This window comes from Dendrobates tinctorius, unplaced genomic scaffold (assembly GCF_039654945.1).
Source record: "Dendrobates tinctorius isolate UK_male_01 unplaced genomic scaffold, ASM3965494v1 ptg000129l, whole genome shotgun sequence".
Classification (NCBI taxonomy): domain Eukaryota; kingdom Metazoa; phylum Chordata; class Amphibia; order Anura; family Dendrobatidae; genus Dendrobates; species Dendrobates tinctorius.
Genome location: NW_027361797.1, coordinates 28,427,080 through 28,439,525, shown reverse-complemented (window position 1 = coordinate 28,439,525; position 12,446 = coordinate 28,427,080). Strand labels below are relative to the sequence as shown.

At 41.9% G+C, this 12,446-nt stretch overlaps 1 protein-coding gene across 1 annotated transcript in view; it reads right to left on the bottom strand.

The window, feature by feature from the left end:
• Positions 1-216: 216 nt before the first annotated feature.
• CPPED1 (calcineurin like phosphoesterase domain containing 1) overlaps positions 217-12,446 on the bottom strand; it is a 141,513-nt gene continuing 129,283 nt past the window's right edge. The window contains exon 4 of the mRNA XM_073542893.1: positions 217-609. Within this exon, the coding sequence (XP_073398994.1) occupies positions 380-609 (230 nt within the window). The 3' untranslated portion in view covers positions 217-379. The remainder of the gene's footprint in view (positions 610-12,446) is intronic.

Genomic DNA, 12,446 nt, shown 5'->3' with positions numbered 1-12,446 from the left:
AAGGACTGATGGGGAAGGAGAAGAGCGCAGAGCAACAGACTGAAAAGAGGGTGGATCCTAAAACTCCTACCTTGGACGCCTATTCATTATCCGCCCATGGGCCTTCAGGATGTGTTAGGATCTATACACTAAACATAAAGGGAATCCATCTCTACAGTAATCGTCACTCAGCTTTGCCTGAAAAGCATATCCCTCATAAAAAGCCTACACAGATAATTTAACTTCACAGAAGCAGATTTTTTTTTATTTTAGAAAGAAAAATTTCTAGTGTCATTTTCTAAAGAGCTAAAGTACCATAAGATAAAATTGTAACAAGATCAAAGTGTAATCATCAAATAACCAGAAATTTTGGAATAAATGGAAAGTGCCATTTCGCACTCTATTCCTTCCTCATTAAGTCCATGAGGTCACCATCGAGACCTTGGTTTTTGAGCTGGTCTAGGCTGTAATATCTATGCACAATCTGATCTTCAGTGACCACCACCACACGAAAGCCATGTTGGTCTTCGCCAAGTTGGCACCCGATGGCCGATGTCACTACCATGTCAATATCTTTGTACGTTCCTCCAGCATTCCTATGGTAGTGTCCCGAGAATATGGCTTTTACTCCTGCGAGAGAAAAAACACAAAACGTCAATTCTGCGTCATATTCAAAACTGCTCAATAGAGAAGTGATGCTATTTTGATAAAGCAGAAATATGTGCGAATTGTTGTGACATTTTTCTGACCAATATATGTAACACCTAGTGATGAGTGAACGTGCTGGAATAAGGTGTTATCTGAGCATGCTCGGGTGCTAACAAAGTGTCTTCAGCGAGCTCGAAAAATATGTTTGAGTCCCGGTGGCTGCATGTCAGCAACACATGCAGGGATTACCTGTTGGTTAGGCAATCCCTACATGTGCTGTGCCTGTCGCACAGCCATGAGACATGCAGCCGCAGGGACTAGACCAAATTATTCGATCACGCCGAAGATACTGTTGGCACCAGAGCATGCTCAGATAACACCTTATGCACATTCACTCATCACTGGTACCTACCTTATTATAATCTGTATTTCACACACTTGAAGGATCAAACTCATCTCTATAAACCACATATGTACTGCTGCGGAAACCTGGAGCCACATAAGTTGCTAACTAGGGTTGATCGAATAGCTTTGGATAAGTGCTTATTTGAATAGTTAGAGCGGTTACCTAATAGCTGCATCGGTAACCGGTATAACTGGAGCGCTCCCGATAATCAGCGGTTCGATGACAGCCACAACACATGCATAGAGAGGCTGTTTTTGTTGGGCTCTCCATGCAGGTGTTGTGACTGTCACACAGCCACGACACATTAGGCTGCGGCACCGAACCACTGATTTTGCTTTTTACTTATTTAGTGACAGCTGGGTTTTTGCTCATTTTGTCTCTTGTAGATTTTGTATGTTTATGGCCAATGTGAACATGCGTTTATATGCTGCATGTATACCAACTTAAACCAAGCTCAATGTTTGTGTTTTTTCTTTGTATTTTTGCATTCTGTGCAAGTCGGAGTGTGGCCTCCCTCTCCTGAGCTGGAAATTGTATATAAGGCTTCCCCTGGATGATGTCCACTGGTTGGGACCCGGTCCTTTTGTCTGCCCTTATTCACACACTGAGGTCAACTCTGACACATAAGGTTTTTAATATTAGACAGTGTAGAACTGTCCCAATCAGAGTCATCTTGTCAATGGTGGGACGGCTTTTATGCTATTTTTGATCAAAAACAGTGTGACTAAGAACTCTGTATGATTTAAATGCTCTTTTGCTTTTTACTTATTTAGTGAGAGCAGGGTTTTTGCTTGCTTTTTCTCTTGTAGGCTTACGTATGCTTTATGGCCAATGTGAACATGCGGTTATATGCTGCACCTATACCAACTCAAACCAAGCTCAATTTGTGTTTTGTTTTTTTTTTTAAATTTTAAGGCGCGTTTTACAGTACTAGCAAAAGCCAGGACATGTTAGAAATCTCATGCACACACATTTTTTTTTCCTGACCGATTTGGAAAACTGCTACGTAAAAATGCAGGTATCAGATTTTGCTGCCAAAACCTTAAGGAAGATGCATAATCCTTTTTTTTATTTTTCATGGTGGGGGCACTAACTTAATCAGCATGTACAAGAGATAAAAAAAGCCGCAAAAAACACAGCAAAACCTGCTTTTTTTAAGTTGCTTCTTTACGGCTAAGAGAGCAGGTTTTGCCTGTGGAAAAAAAATGCAGCAAAGACGCAATGTGTGAACATAGCCTAACCGTCTATGACTTATTGCTATCCTATGGATTTACAGCTCTTAAGAATGGTTTGGGGATTTTTCTTCTTCGCAAGAAAGTAAACAATGTCATTCTTCTTGACGTTAATATAAGCCTAGAAGAAGTCTACGGTGAACAGACATTTTCGCTTACAACCAGCAGTTTAGCAAATAAACTACTACTCCATCATGTTGAACACTTGGGCATTAATACATGGTGAAGGAATGAGCAATGAAAGTCGAAAGTTTGTTTATTTTCAAGGAAACGGCTCCAATCGCCTCGTACGAGAAAGCCGCGGTGTAACACAATGCGTAAAATACAGACTCGATCGGTTCAAGAAGCAATTCCTCCGTCAGTTGGATGTGATACACTACTTTCATTTGCTGATCAAGTTTTCTTTATTCTGTACAAGGCATGAATATCCACCTAGGGTACCAGTTACATCTATAATTCAGTGCATTAAACTTCAAAAAGTCCTTTTTCTTTCCTGGCAGAGCTGTAGCCTTGCAACAAAGTAATTGAATAAAAAAAAAAATTAAATCAAAAGGTCTCAGTAAAACTTTTTCATGTTGCCAGAATTAAAGATACCGAGCAGAGAAAGGTGACGGCCATAGTATATAGAAAGCGCGAAGCCGGCATTAGAATTCTCCTATCAGCACCTGACGGGCTTGAGAAAAGAAGAATGTGTATTCATAGGTTATGATATGTAATTCTAATTATGACACCCTTCATAAACATGAAAAAGTGGAAGATGACATGGATACGCACGTAATTTCGCACGCAGGGCATGTCAAATAAGATTTCAAATACACACTGTCGAAAATCATCTTTATTGAACTAAACCCAGACCTGTCAAAATAATAATCGTAAGTATATCTGCACGTACCAAGTATTCTGTCAATCAACCCAAATGGGCTCTGTAGGCTTCAGAAATCACCAGTACAAGTAAATATAAGACATTTTTTAACATATTGGCAAACATTTGCCTCTTTCTCTGCTTCTAAGTCACTTGTATACTGCACGAATCTCAAAGACTGCTCAAATCTGTCTACAGATCTGTTTTCAGTGAGAAATCAAATGACACCTTTTGGCTATAGAAATTGGAATCCAAGAAGTATTTCCCCTTGCAGAGATAAGCATGCCAAGATGAGGAGACCTAAAGTCGCAATGCTCCTCTGAGACATATGCATACTGTTTCTTCAGAGAGGAAGAAGACTAGAACTCTAATGCCACCAATTGGAAGTAGCAATCCTAAAAGTCAATGTCGACCGTTTAACGAGCCTTGTTACATGACTTACGATAAAAGCCAAACCAGAATCTCAATTTGCAGACACTGTGTTTCGGGGTACTGCCCCTCATTAGTGCAAAGTGTGATATCTGGTTTGGCTGTGAGAGGCGTCTGACCCTAATCCAAGAAGTATCGTTTCTCCTTGCGGAGAATAACATGTTCTGCATGCCAAGATGAGATTTAAAGTGCACCTGTCACCTGTTTTGGCCGTTATAAGCAGGGCTGTGGAGTCGGTAAGCCAAACCTGCGACTCCGAGTCCTCAATTTCCCTTAAACCGACTCCGAATCCAACTCCCACATATATTGCTTATATTTAAGGGAAAAATTTATTGTAGTACAATGTGAACATCAGACATTTAAAGGGAATCTGTCACCCTTTTTTTCCCCTATTAGCTGCCGGAAAAGACATCGGGGGCTTATCTACAGCATTCTGTAATGCTGTAGATAAGCCCCGGATGTAACCTGAAAGAGAAGAAAAACACGTTATATTATACTCACCGAGGTGGGCGGTCCGGTCCGACGGGTGTCGCTGTCCCGTCCAGCGCCTCCCTTCTTCATGCAATGACGTCCCCTTCTCCCGTCCTGAAATGGCTCCTGCGCAGGTGCACTTCTCTGCCCTGTTGAGGGCAGAGCAGAATTCTGCAGTGCGCAGGCGCCAGACCTCTCCCGACGCCTGCGCACTGCAGGACACACTGCTCTGCCCTCAACAGGGCAGAGCAGTGCGCCTGCGCCATTACAGGACGGGAGAAGAGGACGTCATCGCATGAAGGGAGGCGCCGGACAGGACGGCAACACCCATCGGACCGGACCGCCCACCTCGGTGAGTATAATATAACGTGTTTTTCTTCTCTTTCAGGTTACGTTGGAGGCTTATCTACAGCATTACAGAATGCTGTAGATAAGCCCCCGATGTCTATGCCAGCAGCTGAAAGGCCTAAAAAAGGGTGACAGATTCCCTTTAATCATTTTTATGATACAATAATCAAGATATTTAGATAGAACATAATATATATTTATTGGAATATAACTTTAGAACACAAAAACTGTAAAATTGTAAATATGTAATACACTATATAATATCGATTACATATATACAGTACAGACCAAAAGTTTGGACACACCTTCTCATTCAAAGAGTTTTCTTTATTTTCATGACTATGAAAATTGTAGATTCACTCTGAAGGCATCAAAACTATGAATTAACACATGTGGAATTATATAATTAACAAAAAAGTGTGAAACAACTGAAAATATGTCTTATATGCTAGGTTCTTCAAAGTAGCCACCTTTTGCTTTGATTACTGCTTTGCACACTCTTGGCATTCTCTTGATGAGTTTCAAGAAGTAGTCACCGGAAATGGTCGTCCAACAGTCTTGAAGGAGTTCCCAGAGATGCTTAGCACTTGTTGGCCCTCTTGCCTTCACTCTGCGGTCCAGCTCACCCCAAACCACCTCGACTGGGTTCAGGTCTGGTGACTGTGGAGGCCAGGTCATCTGGCGTAGCACCCCATCACTCTCCTTCTTGGTCAAATAGCCCTTACACAGCCTGGAGGTGTTTTTGGGGTCATTGTCCTGTTGAAAAATAAATGATGGTCCAACTAGACGCAAACCGGATGGAATAGCATGCCGCTGCAAGATGCTGTGGTAGCCATGCTGGTTCAGTATGCCTTCAATTTTGAATAAATCCCCAACAGTGTCACCAGCAAAGGACCCCCACACCATCACGCCTCCTCCTCCATGCTTCACGGTGGGATCCAGGCATGTAGAGTCCATCTGTTCACCTTTTCTGCGTCGCACAAAGACACGGTGGTCGGAACCAAAGATCTCAAATTTGGACTCATCAGACCAAAGCACATATTTCTACTGGTCTAATGTCCATTCCTTGTGTTCTTTAGCCCAAAAAGTCTCTTCTGCTTGTTGCCTGTCCTTAGCAGTGGTTTCCTAGCAGCTATTTTACCATGAAGGCCTGCAGCACAAAGTCTCCTCTTAACAGTTGTTGTAGAGATGTGTCTGCTGTTAGAACTCTGTGTGACATTGACTTGGTCTCTAATCTGAGCTGCTGGTAACCTACGATTTCTGAGGCTGGTGACTCGGATGAACTTATCCTCTGCAGCAGAGGTGACCGTTGGTCTTCCTTTCCTGGGGCGGTCCTCATGTGAGCCAGTTTTTTTGTAGTGCTTGATGGTTTTTGCCACTGCACTTGGGGACACTTTCAAAGTTTTCCCAATTTTTCGGACTGACTGACCTTCATTTCTTAAAGTAATGATGGCCACTCGTTTTTCTTTACTTAGCTGCTTTTTTCTTGCCATAATACAAATTCTAAAAGTCTATTCAGTAGGACTATCAGCTGTGTATCCACCAGACTTCTGCACAACACAACTGATGGTCACAACCCCATTTATAAGGCAAGAAATACCACTTATTAAACCTGACAGGGCACACCTGTGAAGTGAAAACCATTTCCGGTGACTACCTCTTGAAGCTCATCAAGAGAATGCCAAGAGTGTGCAAAGCAGTAATCAAAGCAAAAGGTGGCTACTTTGAAGAACCTAGAATAAGACATACAGTATTTTCAGTTGTTTCACACTTTTTTGTTAATTATATAATTCCACATGGGTTAGGCTAGTTTCACACTTGCTTTTTTTTGCAGCGCGTTTTTCCCGCAAAAAAACGCATTGAAAAAACGCATACATAAGCATACAACTGCTGCGTTTTTTTCAAGCATTTTTATGAGCATGCATGAAAAAAACGCAGCGTTTTTATGCGTTTGTATGCGTTTTTAGCGCGTTTTTACCGCGTTTGCGTTTTTATCCAACATTTTTAGGTGGCCCCTCACACTACCCAAACCATGACTTTACTAACCCTAACCCTGACCCTAACCCTAACCCTAACCCTGACCCTAACCCTAACCCTGACCCTAACCCTTAACCAAATCATACTTAACCCTAACCCAAACCCTAAACCCTAACTAACCCTAACCCTAACCCTGACCCTAACCCTGACCCTAACCCTAACCCTGACCCTAACCCTGACCCTAACCCTTAACAAAACCATACTTAACCCTAACCCTGACCCTGACCCTAACCCTAACCCTGACCCTAACCCTAACCCTGACCCTAATCCTTAACAAAACCATACTTAACCCTAATCCTGACCCTAACCCTGACCCTAATCCTTAACAAAACCATACTTAACCCTAACCCTGACCCTGACCCTAACCCTAACCCTAACCCTGACCCTAACCCTAACCCGAACCCTGACCCTAATCCTTAACAAAACCATACTTAACCCTAATCCTGACCCTAACCCTGACCCTAATCCTTAACAAAACCATACTTAACCCTAACCCTGACCCTAACCCTGACCCTAACCCTAACCCTAACCCTGACCCTAACCCTAACCCTGACCCTAACCCTTAACAAAACCATAATTAACCCTAATCCTGACCCTAACCCTGACCCTAATCCTTAACAAAACCATACTTAACCCTAACCCTGACCCTAACCCTGACCCTAACCCTAACCCTAACCCTAACCCTTAACAAAACCATAATTAACCCTAATCCTGACCCTAACCCTGACCCTAATCCTTAACAAAACCATACTTAACCCTAACCCTGACCCTAACCCTAACCCTGACCCTAACCCTGACCCTAACCCTTAACAAAACCATACTTAACCCTAATCCTGACCCTAACCCTGACCCTAACCCTTAACCAAACCATACTAAACCCTAACCCTGACCCAAAACCCAACCCTAACCCTGACCCTGACCCTAACCCTAAACCCCCTTAACTAACCCTAACTAACTCAAACCCCTAAATTCCATGGTTAAAAAAAAAAAACGCATATGCAAAAAAACGCTTACATGAGCATGCCAGTGCGCACATATGCGCATCCATAGGCTATAATGGCCCTTTTTAGCGCAAAACGTGCGCATATGTGCGCATGCGCTTTTTTGCAGGGCCAAAAAATGCAACATGATGCGTCTGGAAAATCCAATCGCACACCCCAAAAAAACGCAGCGCATGAAAATCGCATACATGCGCTTACAAGCGCGCAAGTATGCGCACCCATGTTAAAGATAGGGGAAAAAACGCATGCGCAGGTTAGCGTTTTTTTCCAGCGCTAAAAAACGCAAATGTGAAACCAGCCTTAATTCATAGTTCTGATGCCTTCAGAGTGAATCTACAATTTTCATAGTCATGAAAATAAAGAAAACTTTGAATGAGAAGGTGTGTCCAAACTGTTGGTCTGTACTGTATATATATATATAGTGTGTATATATAAAACACTATGACTTATCTCAGCTAAGACAAAGCCTAGATCCTCAGGCTACATTCACACCATGGGCGTAGCCAGGTTCAAACTTGGGGGGGGGGGGCAGAGCCTCATACTGTTCCGTAGAACCTCATACTGCACACCTCAGCTGCTGCAGAACCTCATACTGCACACCCCTACACTTGAAAATAAAGCCTGCACCTTAAGAAGATGTGGTGATGAATGCAGTCTATTTATTCCAACTATCAATTGATGTTGATGTGTTACTGGGCATCCTTTTGGGCAGCTATGAGGTGTACATGACTGGTGCTAAAAATGAACAAAAAAAAAAAAAAAAGGAGTGTTAAGGCCCTTTTACATTTAGCGATGCACCAGCGATCCGACCAGCGATCCGACCCGGTCAGGATCGCTGGTGCATCGCTAAATGATCGCTAGTGAGCTTTCATACAGAAAGACCTCACAGCGATGCAGCAGCGACGCAGCACACGATACTTACCATTCACACACAGCGATCCTGACGTCCTCCCGCCCGCCTCCACGCGTCGCTCGTCGTCACAGCAGGAAGCGCCCAACGAGAAATGGAGCTGGACATTCTCGCGCGCTCAGCGATGGACAGCGGGGGAGCCGGTCGCTGGTAAGTATCACACATAGCGATATCGCTAGCAATATCGCTATAACGTCAATAAACCAGTGACGTTTTAGCGATATTGCTAGCGATATCGCTTAGTGTAAAACCCCCTTTAGTCTGTGTGCTACCCGGCTTTCATTCTTTTTGGTACAGATAAGATATGGATAGACAGATATGGATAAATGGATAGAGCAGATTTCTAATCTGCTTTTGCTATTGAAAACATCTATGAGCTCAAAAACCTTTCAGGTGATGCAGTTTTTTAAAAAGCTGATCTGCTTTTGCAGCTGAAAAACGTATCCTCAAAAAATGAAGGAGAAACGCTGTGTGTGACGTAGCCTTAGATCTGGAATAGAACAGTCATTTATAGGACATTTCATAACTTTCCCAAATTCCTATGAAAAAATATTCAGCACATTCTGCATTGAACTACTGTACCCAATTTATTATATATTTTAGGAGTCTGAGTTCTTCCATTTTATAGCGACTCCACCAAAATGAACTCCGAATCCGACTCCACAGCCCTGGTTATAAGATGCGGCCACTGCCTTTCATGGTTTTTGCACTCAACACATGTAGGGATTGCCCAACAAACAGACAATCCGTCCACGTGTTGCGGCTGTCTAACAGCCACGAAACATGCAGCTGGACTTGAACATATTATTCGAGAATGCCGAATATGTATGCAGAAGTGCGCAGCTCTCAATCCTTCCTGTTATTTGTCCGTGGTTGTTGTATTATACCCAGTGTGAAGCCAACTCCAGAATACAATGTGCATTACGCCATTTCCTATTCTGTAGGACGGTATTCTATTTACATTGAAAGGTCTCCGGTGAGTAGAAATGCAGATAATAGGAAACAGCGCCACGACCAGCAGAAAATCAATTTGCGGATAAATCGGTCAATAATGATTTCTCTAAATGCTGTTGCAGCCAACACATATTAGCACTGGTTTCACAACATTTAGTAATTACTTTTTCATATCAGCATATTAAGTTTTTATTTATAAATAATAGTGTTGTGACAGATCGATAGATATACACACTGTGTACGGGATTATTAAGCAATTTGTATTCTTGATGAGTAATTTTATTATTGAACAGTTGCTGTGCTGTCCATGAATCCAAAAGGTTAATAAACCTGAATATTTAAGAAAGTAAAATTGAGGGTTTTGTCTTTTTTTAGGTGAATATCTGTGTGCAAAATTATTGGGCAAGAGTGGTGAGCACCTTCAGTCTCCACTATTGGACAACTATTAATGGGCAAAATTATTATGCAACTAAATGAGAAAAGCATACATTTTCCCATCTCAATTGTTTATTTTCCTCTTTTAAGTGAGAATACATTTTCTGATAATTCCAAAAAACTACTAGTGACCAATATTACCGCTCCTCTTTTCACCAACAGTCATAAGCTCCACCCACGGAGTCTCTCAGTTTCTTAAACTGTTGACGATCACCTCTTTGGGCAGCACCAACCACAGCCCCAGACACTGATCAGAGAGGGGACTGTTCTCTTTCACTGTAAATCTCCTGTTTATAAAGGGCCTAAAAGTTCTCAGAAGGGTTTATGTGAGATGATGAAATGGCCTTGTCATTATTCTTTCATCTTTAAGACCTTAAAAGCCAAACAGTGGAGACCTCCACAAAACAATGGAGCAATGTCCTGCATCTAAATCACGGTTAATGGCTTCCTGGTTCTCAAAGATTTGAGAAGAATCAAATGTGAAGCAGATAACGTGGATCTTTTTTTTTTTTTTCTTTTCAGTACTTTTTTGGCAACCCTGTTGACTATTTGCAAAACGTTTGATGGATCTGTCATCACGTTGCAATATCGCAGTTATCAGCGACCATTTTCCTGAAGCCCACCTATGGCAGATCAATGGCTCCTGCCTTGCACCACCAGGACACCCCCTCTTCCCAGTCCAGGGACCGCAGCATGGCCCAACTCTTGCCACTGCTGGCTTCAGGCATTGGCTACCTTTTTCCTGTGACCACACTCCACTACCCCTTTCCCGCTAAGCTACATTTGGACTATAAGACGTACCCCCTCTGTTTTCCTTCCATATTTGGCAGAAAAAAAAAAGTGCGTCTTACAGTCTGAAAAATATGGTATGTATTACACACACGCACAAATAAATAGCTATATACACTGCTCAAAAAAATAAAGGGAAGACTAAAATACCACATCAGAGATATCACTGAATGAAATATTCCAGTTGCAAATCTTTATTCATTACATAGTGGAATGCATTCAGAACAATAAAACATAACAATTCAGGGCTGTGGAGTTTGGTAAGCCACAGTTGCGACTCCGACTCCTGGATTTTATCAGGCTCCGACTCAGACTCCTTCATAAATGGCCAATTCATAACAACAAATTTACTGTTGTAAAATATTAAACATCGTGCTTATTCAGTTTCTCACCATCATATAAGTAATCAGACCACTTAGAGCAAAAACTACATTTATTAGAATACAATTAGAATATAGCAAATAACTTTTATAAACTTTTCTAAACTAAGTAAATATGCAATGAACACTTTTATGCAGTTAATAAGAAGAAATCTATAAATTTGTCCTCAGAAAAAGTATTGCCTCGGTCAGATCCTCCTTCATGGATGCCCTCAAATCTGATCTAATTATTTTGAGAGCAGAGAACAACCTCTCTACACTAACTTGTGTTGGTGGCAAAGCAGTAACCACTCGGGCAACATCTCTGACAATGTCAGGATACAGAGGAATCGCTTGTTGCACTGTTATTTTTGATGAACGGTCAAATTTCTCAATTTCTTTTAGTGCACATGAAAAATTCTGCTGAAATGTACTGGCTGTGTTCCTTGATGGGGATGACTCTTCTTCTATGCGGGAACGCTTTGCACGGTCCTTGTGATCCAAATATTTTTCGAAATTAAATTCTTCATCAGTTGATGATGAGGGTGAAGATGTGGCAGGACGACCAAATTCTTCTTGTTCCTCCTGACTGTTCTGCAACCCTTTCATCCTTACTGCTATTTCAAACAGAGCTTCTTTTCCTTTACTTAGCTGTTGATCATCTAGAAGAATCCAATGCATTGGGTCTACATAAACAGCTGCCAAAAGAATGTTATTTTGTAATAGTAGCTCCTCTCTCCGTTTCATTGATGTAGCAATGCCACTTGCAATTAACCCTCCTCTTTGGGACAGGCGAAACATCAGGTTCTTCCACTCCTTTAAGAAAATACCTGGAGTTAAGTCCTCTGCTTGTAATTTTTTAGTCACTGTAAATGGGTGCTCTAGCAATTTTTCCAGCTCAGTCACCTGATTCCACCGACTTTCATTTAGCGTCAGTTGAGGGTTAGCCATGTCTACAAGAAAGGTTTTCAGTTCAACCAAGCGCTGAATCATTAAGTAAGTACTGCCCCATCGTGTGGCTTGATCAATAATTGCCCCTTTTCCAGCATGTCTCTTCAAAATTGAGTCAACTTTAGGGGTTCTGGCAACAGTAGCCAATTTTCTCACCTTGCCAATCAGTGCAGCAGCATGTCCTTCTTGCACACTGTCTCTTATAGCCAGCTGTAGCGTATGCACAACACAGCGCATGTGATGAATGAAAGAACATATTGACACAGTTTCAACAAGATCATCTAAACTATCATGTTGCTGTTCATCTGAAGCAACTTCAGTTTGCTCCTCAGTTACAATACGGTGTTCCTCTATTTCAAACATTTCTGTGTCTGTGGACCCAGAATGTTCTTCTAGCTGCTGGTCACCATCATTACTCTCATTCATTAGCTTAATAGTACTTATCATATCTGAAGCATTGTCAGTTACGACAGAAAGAACTTGCTCTTTTTTAAGTTCATAGTCTTGCAGAACCTTTTCCACCAAGACCTGGAGAAACTCACTGGTGTGATGAGCTTTGGTGTCTTTTACTGCCAATGTCTTGGTAACTATTTCATTTTTGTCACAAACAAATCGGACATTGATGGCAAAATAGT